The sequence below is a fragment of the Mycteria americana genome, chromosome 19, assembly GCF_035582795.1.
Source record: "Mycteria americana isolate JAX WOST 10 ecotype Jacksonville Zoo and Gardens chromosome 19, USCA_MyAme_1.0, whole genome shotgun sequence".
NCBI lineage: Eukaryota > Metazoa > Chordata > Aves > Ciconiiformes > Ciconiidae > Mycteria > Mycteria americana.
The window spans coordinates 8,979,588-9,005,102 of NC_134383.1; the positions used below are offsets into that span (position 1 = coordinate 8,979,588).

A 25,515-nucleotide genomic window follows, 5' to 3' on the forward strand; every position below is an offset into this window, starting at 1 on the left:
CCCAGTCTGCCCAACTGCTGCCCTGAGCACCCCTGCACTGATAGGCAGCGCTGCCTCCCAAAATACGCTCACCCCTCAATTTCTCTCCCTTGCACACTCACACAGAATGAGCAAAGGCACTAGTGTGGAGATTCGGGAACTGACTGGCAATGGGTGTACGTGGCAGGGATGCAGCTTTCCCAAGTACTGCACTCTGCAGGAGAGGGAAACGCCCCAGTGCCACAGGTGAAAGGCTTACATGCTGCCAAGCCTCATTTTCAGAGATGAGTTTAACGAAAAACCAACGAGTTTTGTTTTCTGTCTTGTGACTCTCTTGACAAAACCCACCCATGACTCGCAAACAGGGGAACTGAATGCTCTTGGTTGTGAGAGCGTCCAGGTCACAGTCCCTCCCCAGCCAAAACCAGCACTTCCCACCTACTGCATCAGGACTAACCTGGGCTGGCCTTCAGTTGTGCTGCGCTGGTGGGAGACCCCCCTAAACAGCACTGATAGGGAGCTCCAGGGTCACATGAAATGCCAGATACATTAGTCCCACTCAGCCACTCGTTGCCGAGTAGAGATTAAAGAAAGAGTAGAAATTAAAGCCGAGTAGAGATTAAAGAAGAAAGAATAGGGGAGAGGAAAAAGAGGGAGGAAGAAGAAGAACGGCTACAGACAAATACATATGTTTGTTCTATTTTATTTTTTCCACCAAACCTTTTTGTTACGCTCAGGTATTTCTTTGCAGGTGTCTGTTCGCAATATAGATACCATTTGGAAAGGATGGAAAAGATGGTGGAGTTTGCAAGGAGCTAGTCTGAGGAGGGCAGTGCATGCCAGTGCCGGTGAAAATCTGCAACGTTCAAGCAGCTGGCTGGACATCCAAATTCACACCCTGTAAGACAGAAACGTAAGGCGGAAGGCAATCGTTTGTGGCACAGCCACAGCCTTCCTAGCTGAAGGCACAAGTGGCCATGGAGGTAGATGCCACACATACTGACGGTCCCAGCTGGCAGCAGGGATGCCATTACGTGCAGCCAGAGGGACCCCAGTCCTGCTTAACGCCTGTGTGGAGAAACGGAAGCTTTTGGACCAGAAGGCGTGGCACAGCTGTAAGCTCGGCACGCCTGAGGTTTCTGTGGTGGCCATGGAAATTCTGTGCCACGGAGGGTGCCAGGGAGAAAGCTGCATATGCAGAGCTCCTGCAGGTGACTGGAAGCTCCTTGAATGAAGCCCCTGCCATTCTGCAGGTCCCTAACTGAGCTGCATTTCGCCAGTGAGCTCCTGCCCATCTCAGCCAGCACACCTGTAGCTATGCCCACAGTTTTGAAGTCTGCCAGGTGCCTGCGTGCGAAGCGCAGAAGATAACCTCCAGACGCAAACCCTTCTCATGGCAAAGCCATTGGTAGGCAGGCAGAGGGGAGGAGCCTAAGGAGTTCTGCTGCTAGAAGGAGTGCTGCCAGCTGGAAGGGAAGGAGGAGCGGACGTATGACCTACCTGCGTGCCGAGTCCCCCCATTTTTCCCCAGTGTCTGCAGCGCTGCTTATACACCATAATGGTTTGTAGAGTTTTGCTGCAGATGCTGACTTGGGGGCAATGCTAGGCAGAAGGGTGTGTTGTTTTGAGTCCCCTGACGGGTTCAGACAAGGCAAAAGCTTTGGAGATAGCTGTCCAAAGTCCCCTGGGCATCTGGGGCTTTGCCTGTCACCCGTGCCTTTTTAAACAGGTTTCTGCTCCCCTTTAGCTGGGGAAAGATAGGGAGCAGCAGTAGCCGGCTGACCATCCGTGGGTGGTGAGGAACAAGAGCAACAGAGAGGGCTAGGGTTTTAGAGGGCCTCTGCTTTTAATGTGACCCGAAATCAGAAGTGTCTTCAATCGTGTGTTTGCACCAGGGTCTGCGAGAGAGCTGTAGCCATTGCTGATGGAGCAACAGTAGCCCTCAAGAGAAACAATAAGATAGTGTATCTTTCCGTGCCTCAGAAAGAAAGGCTCGACAACAGAGGTCATAATAAAGAGATGTTTAATTAGATAACTTCATTTCCACCCTTCTGTTTTAGGTCTATCTGTGGCGGGACTCTGCTGCCTGATAGCAGTCCGCTGCCCTGTCCGTGTTGGCCTTCATGCGCGCTGCCAGGCGGGAGAACATCCGTCCGCTGGAAGTACCTTCCAGGCTGAAGAGGTGCTCCAGTAAGGAAAGGCAGCAGCTCTGCCGCAGCAGCCAGGCTAGCCTCTTCTTCCTGCCACACAAGAGAAACTGCTGGGCCCAGAGGCTCTGGCTGTACAGTGTGAAATCGGACAGGGCCAGGGGAAAGCAGGGCGGCAGACAAGCCAGTTACACCTCCTCGGAGGAAAGGGAGCTGATGGAGGGAGGGCTGCCGGAGCGGAAGGGGGCAAACAAAGAAGTGCTGCCGGGGGAAGCTGACCGCTCGAGAGGGCGTGTTGGCAGTACAGCCCCAGGGGAGCCAAGCAAAGCCGGGAACCGGCAGGAAAAGGGGTATCGCCCTCTGAGCTTCCTCATTCTCACACCTCACCTCCACCTCCTGCTCCTTCCCCATGTCCTTCTGGTCCTGCCTCCAGACCCCTGCCCCTCTTCAGCCTCCACTCCCTGTTTACAGCTCTCTGCTCCCAGCTACCACCAACCCCCTGCCGCAGCCAACACGTGCTAGAGACACATCCCCAGCTGCAAGCTGCTTTTTACCCAAAGGCGTGCTTTGTTCCCAGGGCTGCACGGGGAGGGAGGGAGGGAGGGAGGGAGGGAGGGGGACAGTGTGGGGCTCTGCCGTTCCCTGTTCTACCCGCACATCGCTCCTTAATGCCTCGGTCCTGCTGAGGCCTATGCGCCAGGTTAGGTGTGGCCTCAAGTGTAGGCAGGTCTGGGCCCGGATGCCTGGGATGAGGTAGGAAATGGCTCTTCCTCCCCTGGGTTCTCAGTTCTGCTTCTTACCGGGCCTCCTGCGGAAGGGAGGATGCTCTTCTGGCAACATAAGCGGCACACTGCAACTCTTCCGCCTGAGACTCCACAAAGGCTCCAACGGAGGTCCGGGGGAACTGCCTTTTGAGCAGGCTCAAAGCCTCCCTGATCATTTTCTTTGCCAGCTTCATGCGTCCCAGATGACAGCAGACCTGCACAGGAAAAGGGAAACATCCCGATATGGACTAGTTGCCTAAGAGACTGCAGGAATCTGCCAGCGGCTGGACATGCCAGCGATGTCCTCTGCAACTGGGGAAGGCATCCAGCTCCATCCCCCAGGAGATCCCTCCAGACCTCCCCGTCTCTTTACCTCCCCTTTGAGGCTGAAGAAGGTGGCCTCTTCAAAGCGGGCTATCACATTCGCTTTCTCCTCCACCGAGTTCCTCAGGACCTCTGCTTCGTTCAGCTTCACGAGAGCCTTTGCGCAAGCACACAGAGAGCAGGTGAGCGTGGGTGCAGAGCCCATGGCCAGCCTCGTCCTCCCCCGTTGCCTCTGGCATCTGTCTGAAGAGGGCCTGTCTCTCCCCCTGGTGCTGCCCGCTCAAACACAGTCACGCTGGCTCAGAGCACAGGCACCAGTCATCCTTCAGACCGCCTCCCTCCTAACGCCCCTCGTGCTAAGGGCACAGTGCCCTGTGTCTCTTGCCGCAGAAGAGGCAAACCGGAGGAAAAAGTCAGCATCTGACCCCAACGTTTCCCTTCCGAGACCCCGCGAAGGCATGCCCTATTGCAACGGGGAAGTTGTCCTGCCCAGAGCCAGGCGACTGAGAGGACTCCGTGCACAGCGGGTGCTGGCAAGCAGGGCAACTCACCATGTAGCTGTTGGAGACATGCAGGTAGGCAGCCGCACACTCCAGAAGGTAGTAAAAGGCTCTGGCAGCATCGCCCATTGCCGTGTAGTGGCGAGCCAAAGGCACAAGCACCGATTCCACGATGGCTTTGCATTCACATGAGCGTGCGCCGTTGTGCTTCCCGTCGGTCTTGCTGGGCAGCTCAGTTGTCTGTTCGCTCCTTGCCAGAAACCGCCATGCCACACTAGTCAGAGGACAGTTCCCAGGGGAAGAAGAGAGCAAAGAATACACGGGCGTCACCTATCCTGGTCTTTCTCCCCACAGAGACTGCATCAGAAGCCCTTTGTTCAAAGCAGAGCACGAGGCCACGGGCAGGCAGGACTCAAACAGGTGCTTTGTAGGTAGGAAGAAAAAGACAAGCTGGGCTTTCTGTCACCTCCCACAGGCAAACCACCCGAGTCCCTGTGGCGGCTTTTCCCCTGCAGCTTTTGCAGCGCTACTCTGTAGGAACTGGAAAGCAAGGGCTCGCCAGTGTAGTGTGACCATCCCTCTGAGCCCATGGGCTTCCTCAAGCACTCTCTTAACTCCATGGCCATCTCCTCCCAGCTCCCACCCCACAGAAAGCCCTAAGCTAGCGTCACAACCGGCAGCCAAATGCCGGTGCTTCCTTTGCTCCTCTGGAGACCTGGAACTCACTGGCTTCAAAAATAATCAAAACCTTGTCTGCTCACCCAAAATCCTCCTCCATGAAAGCCTGCTGCTGCTGCTGCAGAGCATCTGCAGCATCTGGAAAGGAAACAGGGGGTTAGATACCTCCTCACATACCCCGGGCTAAGAGCTGCTCTCCCTTTCCCAGTGGGCTTGCAAGGATCCTTGCAAGAGTCCCAACACACTGAGGAAAGTCTGCAGTGGTCGTCCTCACCTCCCGGGCTCATCCCTAGCAGATCTACTCCCACCCGATCCCCAGCACACACCCCTGGCCTCCTGGAGAGCCCGGGCTGCGGAGCATGGTGCACAGCATACCCTCAGCGGCGTGGGTCCTATCCCTCTTCAGCTCTTCTCCTGCGAGCACCAAGGCCTCCCAGCTGCGCGAGTCGTCCTGGTCAGCAGGGGCCTGACAGCTCCCTCCGTCCTGGGTGCTGGGGACGGCGAAGCGGTGGAAGGCAACAAAGTCCCCTTGGCTGCAGCTCTTGCATTTGTGTGCGTACCGCTCCAGGAAAGCGGCACACTTGCGGTGCAAGGCGACCCGCTGACTCTTGGGCCACAGCTCATAGGCAGCCTCCCGCAGCAGCAGAACACAGAAGGCCAGGACGCCAGACTGCCGCTCCACGGTCTTCTTGCTCGGAGAGGGACGCCTCACACCTGCAAGGCAAAGGGCTTTGGCATCAGCCCAAGCTGGGACCAGGGCTCAGGGCCATCCCAGCCGGGGCACAAAAGTCATGCCTTGGTGCGCATCCTTGGCGGCGAACCAGCGCTGCTGCACACCAAGCCTTGCAGCACGGGGCAAAAGGGCCCGGCTTGCCTTGCTGACGCTAGCACAGCCCTGGGGACACAGTGCTCAGCTGCGCTCCAAGCAGGAGCTAGGGATAGTGCCGCCAGCCGAAGCAAGCCCTGGCCAGTGCTTTCTCCCCGCTCCTGGCAAGGCAGTCCCCAGCCTCCTGAGCTTCCCCTGCTGTGCCACAGGGGAATCAAAGCTGAATAAAAGCCTTTTGAAGGCCCCGGGGCACTCTGGAGGGCATCTTTGATCTGGATGCTGCAGGCAGCTGGGAGAGGATGTCAGGGATTCCACATGTCCTCCCACACCTGCGCTACGAGCAGCGCTTGGAGGCAGGGGAGCAGAGGCACTTGGGATGGCTGGTGGGAACTTCCCTCCAGCGCAAAGCTGTTGTGCTTTGAGAGTGACTTGTAAGATCTCTGAACAACCCATCCCAAACGGCCGTGCCTGCCTGAGCTCCCGCCACCCATCACCAGGGGGAAGCGCACCATGCCCTGGGGAGCCCCGCCGGGACACAGCTGGGAGCTCCCTTGTCCACCTTACTGCTACCACTTACCGCTCTCTGCCTGCAGAGAGGTGGCTGGCCCCTTGGGAGGACCTTGGACATCTTCTGGCACCTCTGGGTTTTTCAGCCACTTAAGGATGTTGTCCCTCACCAGCATGTCCAACAAGCAATTCATCTTGTGCCTGATGCCAGCGGGAAGGATGTGTGACAGCAGCTGGGTGGTAAACACTGGCCCGATGACAGCTGCAAACTTCAAAACCATCTGCTTCAGCAGCTTGATCCGGTCCAGCTGAGCCAGCACAATCTCTGTCAAAAAGAAGCACCACATCTCTCTCTTGCCTGTTCCCCATGCTCAGGCTGGACAGGCTGGAAAGTTTCAACACATGAAATGGGGTAGGCTTTGGCCTCCTCTCCTTGGGACTGCACCTGCTGGGCAATCGCAACCCAGGGGAGGCATCTTCAGAGTGGCTCCGCTCCTGTTGGAATCGTAGGCCACAAGGCCTGCGGAAAAGCGAGACGCTCAAACAAACGCCCCCCCACCAAGGCTGAGCAGGGCAGGATCCAGCAGGTTCATGCATCCCATGATACGCCCTACCAGATCTGGAGTAGGTTTTGGCCCAACCGTGCACACAGAGGACAGAGAACTTTCCCCACTGCAGCTCAGAGGCGGACTCAGAGCTCCCCACAACGGTTGTCTTAACTTGGCCAGATGAAACTATTCCTTTCTTGTGGTCTTCTTCCTTTTTGTTTTTTTGGACAAAGCAACTTCATAGCAGGCATGCTTTGGCATGACGTTTCTTCAGGGCTCATACAAATGGCTCTGGCTAGAGAGGAGGGACACTCATTGACGGTTCCCCCATCCAGGTCCCCTGGCTTCGGGGGGATTTCCGTGCCAAGCCACAGAAAAAAAAAAGGATTTGGTTTGGATTAAGTGCCTTGAGACCAGCGTTAGCTGGGGAACTTAGAATAGCGAGGTAGAAGCCCTGTTCAAAGTTGAATCAGAGGCAAGTCAAAGATTTTTCCCAGCAGCGGATTTGTTTCGGTGAGAAAAGGGAGTCATTCTACTGTTGCACCAAGAACCTTTTCTCGCCTACCTGCTGCTGGAAAGCAGCCAGCAGGCTCACAGCTGGTCCATGCCCAGTAGGCTGCCCGCAGCCCCAGGCCTGTTTCTAGTTGGACCGGAGCCACTTCCCAGCAGAGCCCCCAAGCTGAGAGGGTGACTCTGCAGCACGCAGATGACCAGCCTCCCTCTAGCCGATGCCCCGGGAAGGGGCCCCAGCACAGCCGCGAGCCGGCAGAGCGGCGCTCGGCCCCTCACCTTTCAAGGTGGCAGGCAGCACGGCGCTCTCCAGGTTCGCATCTGGTCTGATGAAGCAGACCCTGCCCTCATTCCCCGCGCCCGAGCTCGAGGTTGCTGCCAGGGGTGAAGCCTCGACTGCAGAAGCTGGGTGGAGCAGGAGAGCACAAATAAGGCCATTTGCAAAGTGACTTGCAGCTTGCAAACCTTTCAAAATTCACCTGAGATGGGACAAGTCCCACCTTACGTGGGCCAGTGCGGGCACCCTGACCTGCCTGCGCTTAATCACGTGGCCATGAAGCAGAGCAAAACAGTTCCCACTGCAAGCGTTTCTTTGCATAGCCCTCCCCAAGACGTTCTGCCTTCAGACCAGCTTTCCCAAACAGTCAAAGCTTCCAGACTTCCCAGGGGGCGACTGAACGCCCCGGGACAGAAAGCAGCAGCACTGCTGCCTTTGCCAGTGCTACCTCCACAGCCAGGGAAGTTGCCGCTGATCATGCAAAATGTAGCGTCAGTCCTGGCTGTTCCCAAGGCCACGGCACTCTGGCTGGCATTGCCCTCTCGGTGGCATTACCACCGTTTTCTTCCGTTACCAGCACCCTTGTGGAGATTTATGGTTTTGGATTCAAGTTTCCCAGGCCCGTCCCTCCCCTCAAGCTGGGGTTTGTTCTCAAGTGAGCCGGTGTTTGGCCAAGGTAAATTACGCGCCCATCAGAATGCCTAAGAAACACACGTGCTTCGGAACGATTTCCCCTGTGTTTTAGCCCCCCACCCCCCACCCTAAGAATTTAGGCCTCTCCAAGCCACCAGAACTCGCTAGCCCCTGCTTTGGCTGGCCCAAAACAAGGCATGCAGGAGCCCACACCTCCGCCAGACCAAGTCCTGCACTGCTGCAGGATCTGACTCTGCCCAGATCCATGGGGGAATGACGGCGCAAGACTGTGCTGTGGAGAATGCGCCACAGCAACTCGCTAGTCAGCAGCAAAGGTGCTTACTGATCAGGCTCTCCCAGTTGTCCTCTACTTTTTCACCGTGCCTCCGGGTGCGGAACAAGAGCATGTTGTTGCAACGAAGGCAGCGCAGCAGCTCCTCGCAGTAATATGGGATCCCTGAGCTCCTTTGGATCAGGAACCTGGACAGGAGCAGACCCGGCAGTGGCCAGCACAGGGAAAGTAAGGTGAAACATGGTTCAGGTGGGCGGCGAGCCACTCGGGCATATCAGGGTAGCCAGCATCTTCGCCAGAGCTACACCTCACTTTTGAAAGGGATGGTCCTCCCGCTGGCTTGGGCTTTTGGGCCCCCCTGAACCTCCAGCCTTCGCTGAAGTCCATGGGAAAAGAATTGTGGTCAATGCCCAAAGCACAGAGCAGCGAGCCCTGCCTTTCCTCTCCTCAGGAGCCTCGACCCTCTCTGGCAGCAGGGCAGACCTCTGCCCCAGGGAATCTCCCCCACAGCCTGGCCACCTAGACCAAGGCCTTTTCACACCCCAGCCACGCTTGGGCTCGGGACTCTTCCTCCCTTCTTCCCTGTGCAACAGCGAAGGGCGGACACTTCCCACGCTCCATCTCTAGGCAGTTGCCCACTCTCAGCTCACGCCTGCCAGGGTGAGGTGTAACAAGCAACCCACGTCCAGTACTCGCTAGAGTCACTGATGCTTCTAGCGGCCCTGTGCTCCCTTTCCCGGGGGGCTGGTTCCCTTCCATGTTCCCTTCCATAGGTTCAAGCCCTCAGGAAGAGCTCCCCTGCCTCCAACTTACCTTGCTAGATCCCTGGAGATGGTGTCCACTCCAAGGTCCTGGCAGGCTTTCTGCACCACAGCTGAAGGTTTCAGCTTGTCCAGATGAAGACAGGTGATTTTCTGGGACCTTGTGCTGCCTGCTGCGGCTTTCCAAAAGCTCTCTGTTCTTGCGTAGCCCGGAGCTAAGCTCACGACCATGAAGAGGGAGACGTTTCGGAGCACGGGTGACATGATACTCCAGGAGGCAGAGTCGATGAAATGGGCATTGTCGATGACAAATATGCCAAATTCTCCTCCAATGGTCTGAAAAAAAAGCAGGTTGTTCTGAGGGGAATCCAGTGGCTTCTCCAGTGTCTTCCAGGGGAGGAGATTTAGCCTCTGTCTCTTGAGAGGATGCTCTGAAGTCTCTCCCCAACCACTTCCCTGCTTAGACGCTGACTTCATTTGTTTGAGACTTTAAGGTCACACCTAACATCACTTGCCCTGCAGAAGGAGGGAGCTTGGGCAAGGGAATGCAGAAGACATTGTTTCTCCTCCAGGGCACACCTGATGGGAGGAAAGTTATTGGGTGTGTTTGTGGGGCTGCGGTGGGGAGGTGGGGGGTGGGGGGTTTCTCAGGCCCTGAATGGCAATGACCCAGAGGCGTGGTCCTCCCGCCCGCTCACACTGCTGTGGTACAGAGCCCGCAGCCGGCAGGCTTGTTTTCCTTCTCTGACCCAGGAGGAAGGAAGGAGAAATGCTCACCTTCTCTAGCACTTTTGCCAAAGTCGTGTGCAATTCCGTTTTTCTTTGAGTTTCGCACATCTCGCGAACCTCGTCCGAAACGGGAAACTGGCCGGAAAAGCAAGTCAGGGAGAAACATCACTCCGGGGCTAGGCACACACCTACCCACCAAGCAAGACCGCAGCGCAAACCACCTCTGCTGGCCTCAGCGCCTTACCTCTCCCCAGCACAAGTGCAAAGGGCCACGGTGGGGCCTTCACCTGCAGCCTAAAGCAGAGGCCCTCTGCTGAGGGTCTCTGGCAGAGCTGGGGCTTGGGGGTGGGCTGAAGAGCTGGTTCTCAGGCTGCGGGAATCTTGGGCTGCCTGGAGCAGACCGCTCACATAGCGGTGACCTCAGCACGAGGTCAGCAACAGCCTCTCTCCAATGCCACTTCCACCTTGTTCAGCACCCGCTGAACAAGGCACCAGCCACTGCCGGATGCAGCGTGGGACATGAACTCAACACAGACAGGGAGCCCCCCGGGCCCCAGAATGGGAAACGTGTGGTACGACCCCCGCGATTCCCACCCCTGAGCTAAGGCACTCCCAGCAGCACGCCCTCACAACGTCTGACCCAGAAAAGCTCAGGAGAAGGCCTTCTCCAGGGCCAGAGAGGCCTCTCGCTCTCACCTCGACGAGGAAAATGTCATTGAGGAGGCAATAGCTGCTCTCTTCGATTGTCCCTCGGAGCTTTGTCTGCAGCATGCGCTGCCTGTCACTGCACAGTTCACAGTCCTGCAGGCCCAGGGCCCTGGCCATCAGCGTACGGATGGCAGAGAAGGACTGCCTCACGTTGACCTCTAGCAGTTCCACGGCAACCACCCTGCCATGCAAAAGCAGACGGGACTGAGATCCCCGACAGCCCAAGCCTTCTAAGACAAAAAGGGTGGAGATGCCCTTGTGGGGGGCTCTTCAGCCACCCATCTCAAAGTGCTTCCCAGAGAAGGCCAAGCTTTTTGCTCCTCATATGGGAAAGGGCACAGGGGGGCAGTTGCTGCCAAGCCACTGGGAGAGCTGGGTCGAGACGCTGTGTCTCTGCAGTGCCGGCCCAGGTCTCGCTACGTCCCCCCGGCAGAGGAACTCACGGGGCTAAGAGGCAAGGATGGAGCAAGTGGTGAGTTTGCCTTTGGGCTCCAGACCTCAGCAGGCCACCTCCCAGACCACAGGAAGGCTTTTCTGCCCCTTCTGGGCAGTGCTCCTTCTGGGAAACAGGCAGAGCTTCTGAGGCAGGCCACCCTGCTGTCTGTTGGGTCTGGCGTCAGATGAAAAGCACTGAGCTTGGGCTCTTTCCTTCTATCTGTGCCTGGCCCAGAGGTGAAGGAGGAAAGGCCATGGCTCAGAGAAGCCACCTCCAGCTCCCCGAAGAGGCGGAGGCAGGAGCAGAGCACGCACATGCTCCTAGGGAGTGTCTCCAGGAGGCTTTTTCGGGAGGCTGCAGTCCAAGGGCCAGGCGCGCTGCCAGAGGGGCTGGAGTGTTCCATGGCTGTCAGGGGATGGGCAGGGGCAGTGTCCCAAAGCTACAAGTCAGAAACCTGTACCTGTGGCCCGCAGCCTGGCCTAAATAGGCCAGTTCAGTAAGTAAGTGGCTCTTTCCGGAGCCCACCGTGCCCTCAAATGCCAGGATGTGCCCTTCTCCTAAATCCTCATAGGCTTTCAAGCAGCTGACAAAGAGGTCAACCTCCTTCTCCCGACCTGTGACGACAAACAAGAAAACGAGCTGCTGGGGCGTGCTGAAAAGCAAAGAGCCGTCCCTTTTCCTGGCACCCTCCACCGCAGCTTCCCTCCCCGCCACCACATCCGCCAGCCTGCCTGCACCCAGGCCTCCTTCCCGCCCCCTCATCCCAGCTTTTGCACCTCTGCCTTCCTCAGAGCGGTGGCGGGCCCTGCTTTCCTGGAAAGGGCTAGGCACCTGCCTGCCAATGGGAAGCAGTGAATGAATGCCTGCGTTTGCCTTGCACGCATGCGCAGCTTTTGCTTTACCTATTAAGCTCTCTGTATCTCAGCCCACCAGTGTTCTCACTTTCACCCTTCCGGTTCTCTTCCCCATGCCACCGTGGGGAGCGAGCGGCTCTGTGGGGCTGAGCTGCCTACCGGGGTTAACCCATAACAGGGCCCAAAACATCCGGCAAGATGCCGAGTGATTCGAGGCATCCCGTGGGTCCTGACATTTCCATGTCTATGCCCCAGATGCTGCCAAGAAAGGAACTCTGAGGAGTACAAGGGGGAGAACCCACTCCCAAAACTCTCCGTCCGTCTGGCAGAAGGAAATCTCTTTCCTCATCCCAAAGACAGGGATCAGTTTAGCCCCCAGGCTGTTGAGCAGCTCCATAGTTGAAAGGAACCTTCGTACCAGGCCTGGAGCACAGCAGCGAGCACCAGGTGCCTCCCCCTGCTTTCCACCCCAAAATGCCCACCAAGGAGGGGCCAAGACAGGCAGCGCTTCCTTAGGGCTGCTGCACGTCATGCCATCCCTGACAAAAGCTTCTCCCTTCCCAGCGTGGCACTAAAAGTTACCAAGGGGAAGAAACTGGGGTTCAGAAGAGCAAGGCGTTCTCCACCTACCCAGCAAGGGGACGTACTCTGACCTCTCCTTGGTAAGAGCCATGCCAAATATGCTAGAAGCAGGGGAAAAGAAAACACAAGTCAATTAGCTGGTGAGAAGCCAGGGCACATACAGAAGCAGCCTGGCGCGGAGGGGCAGGATGTGCTCCTTGGGTACCTGCTTTTCTTTCGAGCAGCAAGTTATCCCCTGCACACTCCCCCAGCCAAAGTTCAAGCTGCACCCTAGGACAGCTTCAAGCATAAAGAAGCCCAACGGCCACGGGGGGACAGGAGAACGTATCAAGAGTCCATCACCACAGGCCAAATCCAGAGAAATCGGAGACATGTGAAAGAAGCCGGGGTGTGCTGTTGCCTAGCAGGCAGCTTTACCACGTTGGCCAAGAAAAACAAGTGTCTTGGAAAGGAGGGCTTGTGTCACTGAACAGGTTGGGACGCCAAGCACCTCGCGCCTTTGGCTCAAGTCTTCCTGTAGTTTCAACGAGACGGCAATGTTAACATTCAAACCGTCATCCAAAGAGAAGGTCAAATCCTGGCCCAGAGGAAGAGCCGAGATTTCAGCAGGAAGACGTGAGGAAGAGTGTGCCAATGGTCCACATTTCCCCATGGGAACCTGACTGGCCCAAAGCTTCCTGCTTGGAAGCAGCCGGGACAAAAACCTCCTTGGGTCAGCATTAGCAGGGCACGTGGTGGAGCAAGCACAGCACAGAAAGCACAGTCAAAAGCCATTTGGTCAAAGCCTGCAAGGTCACGTTGCGTCTACCAAGACAGACAAACCTTCCCCATCCCTGTGGCTTCACTCCTGCTCTCTCAGCAGCAGGAGACAGCAGGGGAGAGAGGCAAAAAGCTTCCCACACCAGGGCTTCCGACTGTCTCAGCCACAGGGAAGGGAGACCAGCTTGGTCTCTCTCTGCAGAACTCCTCTCTGCTGGCCAAGGCTGCACCCTTGGTGCCACCGTCCCCTCATCCAGCCCTCTCAGAGGACGCTCACCTCTTCTCGGTGATCCCCACATATTGATAGACAGTGCCAGGATGGCTAAGGCCTTTCATCTTTCTCTCCGGCAGCTCCTTGAAGTAGTAAGGGGGCAGCTGAGAGGCGGCGTACGTCGCTGCATCACAGGACACCAGTCCAGGGTAGTGAACCATCATCCGGGCTGCCAAATTCACCTTCTGGCCAATGACTGCCAGAGAGAGAGAGAGAGAGAGAGCATGCGTTGATGTACCTGTGCCACCAGCCCCGTGGCGACCTTCTGGGCCAATGGCTGCCTCGCCTCCAGCACAGGCCGACCCCACAGCGGGGTCAGCAGAACCCAGGAGAACAACCGGCCACGGAGCCCATTCTCCCACTCCGGGCCAGGACTGGGGCCGCCTGCGCCGTTCCTGACCCGCTGCCGGGCAAGCCCTCTCCCAGCCCGCCTTCCTCTTCCAGACTGCTATGCTTAAGCAGGCCCATGCCAGCCTACCGCGCCTCAGACACACGCCTCGTACCTGTGTATTCATGCCTCACAGGGTGGCCAGTGACTCCGCAGAACACCGTCCCGCTGGTAACGGCAACAGACACTGCCCTGGCACACAGGGAAACAGTACGGCTTCAGCAGCGCCCCAGGTGCACTCCCCTCGGTGCTAGCCTGGGCCACCTGCCGTCCTGCCCTGCCAGCGCAGGTCTTGGGGACGTGGAGAGTTCAGGGGCGCAACACACCCGGGTTGCAAAGGACAAGGGATAGGGGTAGAGCACATGCAGGAAGTTTTCGACACTTCCCCTGAGGCCACATTCCCTGAGCTGCGACCTGCAGAAGGCCACAGCCCTCTCGTGAGCAAAGAGGGAGGGAAGAAGGCGCCCACCATGTCACCACCTGCGATGACAGCACCTTGAGATCAGGTGGCTGGGCCCCGTCCCCGTTCACGGGCCAGTCGCCCACAAGGGCCTGCCTCTGGCACCAAGGAGCCTCTCGCCCTTGCGAGGGCTCTTTCCAGCGCAGTGGCTAGCAGGGTGTGCTTGGAGGGACTCCGCCTGGCTGCCGTGGGCTAAGCCCAGGGGTCGCCTGCCACCTCTCAGGGCACTGCTTCCTTCTTGCCAGGGACAAGGCAGGGCAAGCTAGAAGGCACGTCTCTTTCTGGTAAGCCCCCTTGCGCTGTCCCAGGCAGCGTGCACCCCCCACAGCCCCGCCACACACTCACTCTATTTTCTTGAGCATCGTGGAGCACGAGTCAAAGATCTGAAGAGCGCTCTGCAAGGCGTGAAGGCTCTTGTAGGGCAGCTTTTCTCCAGTGAGTCCAAACACACAGAGGAACGTGCAGCCCTGCCAAGGACGGATGCAGCACGTCTTGCTACCATGCCTAAGAAGGAGTCTCTCCCTCTTGCTCACTGCCCACCCTCTCGGGGTGGGGGGAGGCGATTCCTCCCCCACACTCACTTTATCAAACAGGAGGACTTTGTTGATTTCGCCCTTGTGAGGGCAGAGGATTTCTAGCATCATCCTGATGGCATTGTCGAGCATCGTGCAGAGACACGCTGGGCCGGTATCTGCAGCAAAGTGCAGTTGGACAAAGAGGATGGTGACCGGCCGTAGCTCAGAGAAGAGGTCCAGCGGCACTCTGTCATCAAACTGGAAGACAAGAGCACGACGGCTTCACCAGCCTGCTCTCCCGGGGCCGTACTGCCCACACCAGATACCGAGGGACAGCAGGCGTACTGGCGATAGCAGGTACTACCAGAGGAAGGGATAAATCCTCCTCTCAGTGCAATTGGCCGGCAGGCAGCCCAGCCTGCGGCAGGCAGATACCGAATCCTCACACGAATGACAAAGGACAGAAAGGTGCTCCGGTAACACCCCACCTTGGGACAGGCATGGACACGAGGGGAAACCCTCAGGGATGCTCTAGGGACTTCAGTGGAACCTCCCATTTATCCCACTGTCACGTCCGCAGCACATCCAGAACCATACCCACGGAAAAGACAGAGAGACAGAAGTCCGCCTCCCGCCACCCATCTCTCTCTGAGGACAGCGCACACAGTGGTGCAGCACCGGTGCCCCTTGGCTCAGTTTCCCCGCGCTGTCACCTCAGGGTGCATTTTCTTTTGTCTGTTCTCGTGAGAACTCCATCTCTGCAATGCACCACTTCTTCTGCCCTCCAAAAATGCAGCCCCCAGCACTGGTGGCCTGGCCGTACCTTCCTGAGAGCAGCTCCTGGTATGTACTTCCTAAGCACCTCCTCCACACTAGGATCACTGGGCAAGAGAAGAGCAGACCTCATGGCACCTGAGGAGAGAAAATGCAGGCGGTCACTGGGAGGATGGGACTACGAGGTGTTGGAAAGCAGGGGCTGGCACTGGAAACGGGGGAGCGAGAGTCTTCTGCGTTTGCTCATGTTGCCCCCCCAGATGCTCAGGGCAGAGCTGCCCCCCGCAAGGAGGCGGCAGCAGCAGCGACTGCCCCAGCTGATGCACAGCAGGGCCAAAAGCAGGAGTGCTAACTGAAAGGGGGAAGAGGGCGCCGGTGGCTCCTCTCTGGCCCCTGAAGCAGCCAGGCCCCACCTTTCTGGGCAATCACAGAACAAGCTGAAGCTGGCACTCACCTTCCCTTTCCAAGCGCTGGCTCACAGGGCGCCGTACAAGCTTGTGTGAAGCGTCTTGGCGTTCGGACCAAGCCATCCGATCCATGCCCGTAACCTGAAGACACACAGAATGAAAGCACTGCCACTGGCCTCCCCAGGAGTCCCAGGGGACAGAGCCTGCCCTCCACCGTCACTGCCCAGAAAAGGGGACAACAAGCCCACCTGGCTGGATGGGACAGCAGTGCTTCCTCAGAAGCACTGGAGCTGGGCAGGCATCATCCAAGCATCCCCCAGCTGTCAACAACAGCTCCGTGACCCACAGAGGACATTGCTGATGGGGCCAAAACCGTTCCTGTGCCTCCCGACCCCTCAAACCAAGCAAGCCCAGCCCACAGTTACCCCTCAGATGGAAGGACAAGAGCTTCAGCTGCCTGCCCCCTTTCACAGCTACAACTCTCTCCACATGCAGCTCCTCAGCCTTCTGACACCTCCCTCCTTCACGTCCCGGTCTGGGTTCTCAAAATGGTTCTAGAGGCCCTCCCATCCACTTACCTTCACAGCTCTTTTGCCTGCAAGGTGCTTGATCCTGAGCTGGTGCTGCTCACAGACCTCCCAGGTGGTGGCTGAGAGGACAACTTCACCTGCATTCGCAAGCTGTTCGGCCTCACAAACAGCACCCAGGGCCCAGCCACAGACCCAGAAGTACTGCTGCCTCCCGTCTCCGACAGTCATGAGGTTCATGGGCCCTGCAGAGATCCCTGGTGAGAGAGAGAGGGAGAAGCAGAACTGACACAGGGAACATTTTGAGCTCTACCGTCCCCAGCATCTCAGCTATTCAGAAGCTAAGCTGAAGGCCAGCGGGGAGACGGGCATTATGGAGGGGGAGGGCATCCTCCGTCCTACTCGGGGGGATGCTGACACAGGTCCCTGAAACGGGTGTCTAGAAATAGACAAACAAAGTCGACTTTGGCAATGTGTTGAGAGCGCCGGGCCTCTTGCCCAGCTGCCTGCCCCAGAAGCCCAGCAGGGGAGAACCCAGCAGCATGGAAAGCAGCATGCAAAGCTGCCCCCACCTGAAAAAATGAAAGCATAACTACCTCCCGCAGGCATCTGTCAGCAGACAGCAGGCATTCAAAAGACCCTAATACTTGATCTGACACCCGCTCTGCCTTTAAGCTTCCTCTGCATCTGCAGACGCACGCAAACCCAGCAGTCCTGGTCTCCCGTCCCCGCTCGGACTACAGCTGGCCCCCTGAATGCTCGCAGGAGATGCTTTCCTTTGGCACTAGCCCCAGTAGGCATCCCCACATTCCCTGCCGGTGAGAAGTATCCTGTGGCACGGGAAAGTGCCACGGATCTGCACCTGGCACAGCACCCGTACCTATCTTCAGCTGGACCTTCTGACCCACGGGCGTGTCACGACTCCCATACTTCTTCTGGATCCGCCAGCTACATTGCAGCACCAGGCTGATGGTCTCAGCCAGCTCCTGGGGCAGTGCTCTCCATAGCACCAGCACAGCATCCCCTGGGGGAAGCGAGGGGAAGGTAAAGGCTCTGCTGAGACCTGACTCTCCCCGACCTACACGCAGTGGCAGGGACAGCAGAAACCGGACGATGTGCTGAGGAAGGTGGGCTTGTGGGAGGACATCATCCCGGAGGACCGCACCCTGGGCACCGGGACACCTCTCCTCTCCCGCGCCGGCCACAGCGGCAGCCAGCTGGCAGCGGTGGCACCCCCTGCCCCGAGCGCTCCTCTGCAGCTGCAGCACGCCAGGGACGACTCCTCCCCTCGCAGCCTGGCAGCCCGAGCTCCGCCATCACCGGGGCCTCCCTGCCCCTCACTACCACCCCGACACACACCTTTGGCTGCGCTTTCTAGGGGGTCTCCTCCTCTCAGTGCTTCCTTGCCCCCACCCCCAGCCCAGGGCCCTACAAGCAGGGGCAGAGTGAGGGGAACCACAGCCCTTGCCAAAGCCAAACTGCAGGCAGGCCCGGGGGGAAAGAGGAGCCTGGAGAAAGGGCACTGCAGGGGGGGTGCGTGCGTGGCCAGACAGCTGGCTCAAGGTGCTGCACAGAGCCTCATGAGAAGGACAGCGGAGCAAACGGCCGCCACAACAGTTAAATGCTGCAGATCAGTACATGTGGGCATCGTCCTCCTAAGTACGTACCAGCAAACTTCAGGATGTCTCCTCCAAAAATCAGCATCTCTGCGGACAGAGGGAAGGAAAGGAAGAGTCATGTGGACACCTTCTTCCAGAAGCCACAGAGCAAGCCCCTCTGCCCGGAGAGGAGCACCTGGGTGAGGCTGCACCATGGGGCACAGCTCAGGAAAGCACCACGCTGGCCTGTCTCCCAGGCTCACAGTGGCCACAGCCCTGGTACCCACACAGCAGGCAGGGAGGCAGGGCCTCGAGGTGCCACCAAATCTTGGAAAGGTGGAGGCTGGAAGGGACCTCTGGGGTCCATCTGGTCCAACCCCACTGCTCAAGCAGGGCTGCACAGAGCCAGCTGCCCAGGACGGTGGCTACATCGTTTTTGAATAGCTCTAAGGAAGGAGACTCCACAACCTCCCTGGGCAACCTGTGCCAGTGCTCAGTCACCCTCACAGTCAAAAAGTGTTTCCTGACGTACAGAGGGAACCTCCTGTGTTTCAGGGCCTGCCTGTGGCGTGCCCTCTGGTCCTGACACTGGGCACCACTGGAAAGAGCCTGGCTCTCTCCTCTTTGCACCCTCCCTTCAGGTTTTAGACACATTACTAAGATCCTCCCCGAGCCTTCTCTTCTCTAGGCTAAACTGAGTCCCAGCTCTCTCAGCCTTTCCTCAGAGGAGAAGATGCTCCAGACCCTTCATCATCTTTGAGGACTCTCTTGCTTTGCTCTACAACTGCTGCCAAAGGGGTGGCCACAATGGGCTCACGGTCAGCTTGGAAGGGTCAAGATGTCCCCTCTGAAAAGGGGGGTCTCCCCCTCCTGAGGGTCTCTTTCTCTCTCTCTCACACACACACACACAGACACACACGTCAGTGCCAGCATCCTCAGGTCACTCGCGCACTGGCACTTGCTGGATGCCCTCAGCCTGCTCGGGGCCCTAACGCATCACTGAGCGGGGTGTTCACACCAGAGGCACAGAGGTGGCTGCTGAGAAAGCGAGTGCCTCCCGGCCACAGTGGGGAGCAGAAAGGACCTGCGCTGGTCCTGCCTCGCCAGGAGACCCTGGCTGCTCTCGCCATTCCTCCGGGCCACAGAAAGCCCCAGCCCTTCCAAGGAGGCAGGACCAGGCTGCCCAGCACGTCTGCCTCCACCCCCCATGAGCAGCCTCTCGGCCCGATGCCAGGCAGTCCTGCAGCATGCCTCTTACCCTCCAAAATGTCACGCAGGTAGCAATTGAGGGTTTGTGCCAGCTCATCAGTGCCTCTGTCTGTGCCGCTCCTCTGGATGAATTTCTCTGTCAAAGCAGTGAAACCTGTAACAGGGACACCCAGAAATCAGGAAATGCCCATACGGGCCAAAGGACCTGGCAGCCACTTCCACGCTGCCCAGCCCGAGAGCCTGCAGGTCACACCTTCCCATGCCCCCACTCAGTGCTGGTGGCAGCAGTGGCTGACCGCCCAAGATACCGCATCCCGCTCTCTTTGGGCATCCCAGCAGAAGACCTCAGCAGTGACAAGATGGCCACTCTGTCTGAGGGGCAGGGGCAGGGCTCCAAAGGGCCCAGTGTGTCCCAAAATGGCTCGTGACTCTGGTTGCTCCCCCCTGCTCACCCCACCTGATATATCCGCAAAGAGCAGCACTCCGTGGACACCATGAATGGGCTTGTTGCTCCTGAGGGAGTCCTGGAGAAGGAGGCTGGGGAGGAAAGCTGCTGCTTTCCCCAGGTCTGAGTAGTGATATTTCCTCTCCCCAGCAGAAGCCATCGTCAGCGCCCTGAGGCACACGGGGTACCTCCAGAGAAGACGGCCACGCCCAGCTGGGAGGAGGATGAGGACCTCACCGCACAGTGCCAGTTGCACAGTGAGCCCAGGGCCTCTGTGCGGGACGACTGGCCCCCTGCCCTCACAGGGGTGGTCACAATCACCTGGCAGTGACATCCTCCCTGTGTCATCATCTGCTGGGCAGCTGCCACCGTGACCCAGGCTCCCTCCTTGACGCTGAGCCACTGACTCGGAGGCAGCCAGCGCCACCCCACTTCTCTGAGGACAGCGCCGAAGGGAGGCTCGCGCAGCGACCTGTTGCTGAATTTGCAGCTGCCTCCCCTGTTCCCAAGGACCAGCTGCCTCCGGCACACACAGCTGTTTGCTAGCACTGGTCCTTCCCCCTGCAGCTACACGGCCTGCTGCCATCTTCCCAGCAGGCTCACTCCTTTCTTGCTCCCTTGCTCCCTCCCCAAGCTCCCAGCTGCCCCAGCTCAGACAGGGGAGCCCTCCAGCTCTCCCATCCCTCCATCCGCACAGTGCCTGTGACGGACGGTGGCCTGCCTCTGGCAGAGACAGCAGCTCCTGAGTTCTGCCCCGTTCCCCGGGCTGTGCGAGAGCTCCAGCACCTGGAGCCAGGCCTCTCATCCCTGAGGGCAGCTGGGGTTTCCCAATGGAAAGGGAGGCCAGGCCATACACACAGGCTGCCCTACAGCTGCCAGGTGGCAGAGCGGAGGCCAGCAGAGAGACCGTGGCGGAGCAGCAGTCGAGCCTCCTGCAGCTGCACGACCACGTTCTCGGTTGGGCCGAAGCACTGTGCCCAAGTGCCACCACTCTCCCCAGGCCGTGCCAGAGGAGGCAGGGGCCATTCGCAGCGAGTCAGCAGGAGGTGCTGTGCCTCCTGGGACTGGCACGAGAGCTGTGCGACCTCTCGTGTGGCAAGGAGACCTCCCCGGGCTGGGAACCCTGGGTCACGAACAGCCCTCCTCCACCGGGCTCCACGCTCCCGTCAGCTGTCGCCGTGGGCCAGGCACCGCGCTACCAGAGAAGCACGAGCATGGCCAAGAGCAGGACTCTGAAGGAGGGGAGGGCTACCAGCCAGCACCACCAGGTCCTGCAGAGGCCAAAGCTCTTCTTCGCCTCGTCCAGTCAAAGGAAGGGGTGGATCAGTTGGGGTGCCAGGGAGACGGTGATGCTGGGGGGAACGGTGGCCTGCGCAGCCCCCTCAGCGCCCCTCTGACTTGGCCTCTGCCTTGGGAAGTGAGTGGGGAAGTGAGCACCAGCCCTGGGAAGGGGCGCCAGGCCAGCCTGTGCCACCCTGCTGCTGACCGCAAACAGCCGAGCACATGACGGTAGAAACCCTCCTTCCTTCTTCCCTCCCTTCCTCAGCGCTACAGGAGAGGTTGTCTTCTTGCCTGCATAAGCCTCCCCTGAAAGACCAGTACCAAAAAAGGGTCTCAAAAGCAAGCAGAAGTGACTCATTCAAAATAGTTACACCCGGTGCCTGCTCCGACACGCACAAAAAAGCCGGGAAGGTTTCTGTGTGCCTCCCTGCCCAGCTCTCACGCCAGAGAGCTGGGGCAGAAGGGCCGGGCAGCTGCTGCTGCAGCAAAAGGAAGGGACAGAGCTCTCTGTTCTGGAGAGAGGAGGTGGAGAGGGACCAGGGAGCCTTGCTGGGCCGTATCTGAAGAGCACTGGGCAGCATGCAGGGAGCCAGCCAACAGTCTCTCCTGTGAGGAGCAGCAAGAGCTGGCTGCTCCCTAAGGGAAGGTGAGTGGGGAGCTGCCCAGCGCAGGCAGTGCCCTCACCATCGGCTCGCACCAAAGGCTACTGCTGCTCCATCAGCGATGGCTACAGCTCTCTCGCAGACCCTGGTGCAAACACACGATTGAAGACGCTTTGGATTTCGGGTCACATTAAAAGCAGAGGCCCTCTAAAACCCTAGCCCTCTCTGTTGCTCTTGTTCCTCACCACCCACGGATGGTCAGCCGGCTACTGCTGCTCCCTATCTTTCCCCAGCTAAAGGGGAGCAGAAACCTGTTTAAAAAGGCACGGGTGACAGGCAAAGCCCCAGATGCCCAGGGGACTTTGGACAGCTATCTCCAAAGCTTTTGCCTTGTCTGAACCCGTCAGGGGACTCAAAACAACACACCCTTCTGCCTAGCATTGCCCCCAAGTCAGCATCTGCAGCAAAACTCTACAAACCATTATGGTGTATAAGCAGCGCTGCAGACACTGGGGAAAAATGGGGGGACTCGGCACGCAGGTAGGTCATACGTCCGCTCCTCCTTCCCTTCCAGCTGGCAGCACTCCTTCTAGCAGCAGAACTCCTTAGGCTCCTCCCCTCTGCCTGCCTACCAATGGCTTTGCCATGAGAAGGGTTTGCGTCTGGAGGTTATCTTCTGCGCTTCGCACGCAGGCACCTGGCAGACTTCAAAACTGTGGGCATAGCTACAGGTGTGCTGGCTGAGATGGGCAGGAGCTCACTGGCGAAATGCAGCTCAGTTAGGGACCTGCAGAATGGCAGGGGCTTCATTCAAGGAGCTTCCAGTCACCTGCAGGAGCTCTGCATATGCAGCTTTCTCCCTGGCACCCTCCGTGGCACAGAATTTCCATGGCCACCACAGAAACCTCAGGCGTGCCGAGCTTACAGCTGTGCCACGCCTTCTGGTCCAAAAGCTTCCGTTTCTCCACACAGGCGTTAAGCAGGACTGGGGTCCCTCTGGCTGCACGTAATGGCATCCCTGCTGCCAGCTGGGACCGTCAGTATGTGTGGCATCTACCTCCATGGCCACTTGTGCCTTCAGCTAGGAAGGCTGTGGCTGTGCCACAAACGATTGCCTTCCGCCTTACGTTTCTGTCTTACAGGGTGTGAATTTGGATGTCCAGCCGGCTGCTTGAACGTTGCAGATTTTCACCGGCACTGGCATGCACTGCCCTCCTCAGACTAGCTCCTTGCAAACTCCACCATCTTTTCCATCCTTTCCAAATGGTATCTATATTGCGAACAGACACCTGCAAAGAAATACCTGAGCGTAACAAAAAGGTTTGGTGGAAAAAATAAAATAGAACAAACATATGTATTTGTCTGTAGCCGTTCTTCTTCTTCCTCCCTCTTTTTCCTCTCCCCTATTCTTTCTTCTTTAATCTCTACTCGGCTTTAATTTCTACTCTTTCTTTAATCTCTACTCGGCAACGAGTGGCTGAGTGGGACTAATGTATCTGGCATTTCATGTGACCCTGGAGCTCCCTATCAGTGCTGTTTAGGGGGGTCTCCCACCAGCGCAGCACAACTGAAGGCCAGCCCAGGTTAGTCCTGATGCAGTAGGTGGGAAGTGCTGGTTTTGGCTGGGGAGGGACTGTGACCTGGACGCTCTCACAACCAAGAGCATTCAGTTCCCCTGTTTGCGAGTCATGGGTGGGTTTTGTCAAGAGAGTCACAAGACAGAAAACAAAACTCGTTGGTTTTTCGTTAAACTCATCTCTGAAAATGAGGCTTGGCAGCATGTAAGCCTTTCACCTGTGGCACTGGGGCGTTTCCCTCTCCTGCAGAGTGCAGTACTTGGGAAAGCTGCATCCCTGCCACGTACACCCATTGCCAGTCAGTTCCCGAATCTCCACACTAGTGCCTTTGCTCATTCTGTGTGAGTGTGCAAGGGAGAGAAATTGAGGGGTGAGCGTATTTTGGGAGGCAGCGCTGCCTATCAGTGCAGGGGTGCTCAGGGCAGCAGTTGGGCAGACTGGGTGATACGGGGTCCTTCAGCGTGGAAGGAGGAGCGCTGGGAGGGGGTGCTCGCAAAGCCCAGCAAGGCAGCCTATGATGATGTAGAAAGCCTTTTCTGCCGGCCTCCTCTACCCTTCAGATGCAGCTGCAGAGCAGAATTGTGCTAAGACTAGCTTTGTCGTCGGGCTCTTGTGTCATCTGCCTTGCTCTCAGAAGATCCTCGCAGGTCAGACTCCACGTCGGCCTTAACAGGATCCGCTGTATTCAACCAGAACACGTTTAGATGTTTTCCAAAGGCGTTCTTCCCCCTTTTAGTCTGCAAAGCTTAACCTCTTTCTTTTTCCATTGCCGGACTATATCCTTGATTATTTTTTTTTTAATTCTTCCTACTTTGTTGAGTGCTCCAGACCTTTGAAAATGCCATTTTCCAAGACAATAAATGAGTCGTTCAGCATTTTAAAAAAAGCAAGAAGCACTTTTTGTATTGTCCCTCCAATATATAACTCTGGTGTGACTTTAGTTCAAACTACGTCTCTGTCTTTCAAAGCTGAAAAGGATGCCTAGCGAGAGGTATACATTCCTTTTGCTTTCTGCAATAGGAAAACAGTTAAGGAAAACAAGGCCTGCCTTGTAAAACAAGCCCCCTGGATGACAGTCTTGCAGCTTGCAAAGTCCAGCTGGATCTTCCTGGAAGGGGAGCCTGTGGATTCTTGACAGCCCATCAGTTAGTGTGACTGGTGAGGTTTGTTTCTTGCCATTGTCTCCATGTTTGCTTTGTCAGGTGTGTGTCTCTGCCTGTTTTGGTTTCTGGCTTCCCCCTTTTGCCTTGGCAAATTTCAGGAGTCGCTGAACACGGAACTTTGAGCTTAGTTTGGTTTTGTGTGCTGGGTGCCTAATCCTTTCCAAAAGAGGTTTTTCATACTCTCCTGAAAACTTTCAATGTAAGGGCAAATCTGTCCATTAACTTCTCAACTCTTTTTAACAGAAAGGAGTGAAAAAGAGAAGCTTTGCGTGCTGATTTTCTAAAGATGGTGTGGCTATGGTCTTTCTTGCCTTAAGTATATAGGGCATGAGAGAGGGCAAAAACGTGTGCCCTTGGAAATTATGCATCTCGAGAACTTGCTGAAAGAGCTATGTGGGACAGAAATCTTTTCTGCTCAAACTCCTGTTAAGGGCAAAAAGGGAACAGACCTTCTATGTGAAGTCAGGACTCTTCTTATTACTATAACTGAAATGTGAATCCAAATGGAAGAAATGTTATTAGTCCAGGTCCAGTTCTTAAAGAAAGATAAACTACAAGACTACTGCTATTACAGAAGGAGTCTCAGGAATACAGGTTCAAAGCACAAGTCCTGTTCTCTACCTGTTTTCCTCTGCTCTTATTCTCACTCTCCCACTGCCCTTCTGGTCCTAAGGGCAATGAAGCGTGTTCCTCAAGCAGAAAGTGGGGAGCTACAGGCAGTTGTCAGAGTCCCAAGGTCTTCCCTGGGAGGAGTGTGGCAATGATGGGGTTTCTTTTGTCTTCTTTTTTTTTTAATTCCCTTCCCCCACCCCCTCCTTCCCAATCTAGATGTCTGACCACCTTTTACGTTTATTTTCTGAGTAGAGCTACTTACAGTGATGGAAAAATCAAAGCCCCGCCAAAGCCCCGTGCTGGAAACCAAGGGCCTGGTATCACAGTAGTTTTTGGTGCACGTTCTCTCTTGTCTCTCTTCTGTTCTGCTGTCTTTAGGCTTGCAGCACCTGTGGGTAAGGGTTGCCCTGCAAGGCCTTGTAGACTGCTTTCCAAATGATGATGTTGTGTGTGTTGGTTTGGGGTTTTCTCTTCCCCAAAGACAGCGAGGTAAATTTCAGAAGATGCTCTCTTTTTCTTCTGAGGATGGCATAGTGATAATCTGATTATGAAATCAGAAAGATTTCATAATCCATGCGGACTGCTGAAGGCCTCAATGGATGGTGAGGGCTACAAGAAGTCAGAGGCTCGGCAGGTGCAGGAGTGACCTGAGTTGTAGAAGGCACAGTGGGAAGATGAGGGCTGGTGTGGGAAGCTGCAGTCCTGCTGTTTGTCTCTCAGCCATGCCTTCCACCTGCCTGCCAGGCTTTGCATGTGGGTTGGGTTTAGGACTGGCGTTAGGATGATGCAGAATAGGGAGCTCAGCTCAGCATGGGAAGGAGTGAGGCACGTTGCGCAGTCCAGAGCGGAAGGTTGAGGAGCGCTGTAGGCAG

General features: G+C 57.0%; 1 protein-coding gene across 1 annotated transcript; it reads right to left on the reverse strand.

The window, feature by feature from the left end:
* Positions 1-794: 794 nt before the first annotated feature.
* LOC142418827 (adenylate cyclase type 10-like) lies at positions 795-19,994 on the reverse strand. Its single transcript, XM_075521207.1, is given in 29 exon segments — positions 795-877; positions 1,196-1,326; positions 1,480-1,581; positions 2,058-2,219; positions 2,927-3,105; positions 3,264-3,371; positions 3,766-3,988; positions 4,761-5,106; positions 5,796-6,050; positions 7,063-7,179; positions 8,037-8,173; positions 8,799-9,082; positions 9,524-9,610; positions 10,172-10,364; positions 11,080-11,233; positions 12,104-12,156; positions 13,092-13,281; positions 13,589-13,665; positions 14,279-14,400; positions 14,515-14,706; positions 15,272-15,360; positions 15,677-15,770; positions 16,208-16,413; positions 17,037-17,180; positions 17,824-17,862; positions 19,013-19,117; positions 19,421-19,580; positions 19,582-19,621; positions 19,816-19,994. Coding segments are annotated over 29 exon segments (4,251 nt in total).
* Between the last annotated feature and the right edge of the window lie 5,521 nt (positions 19,995-25,515).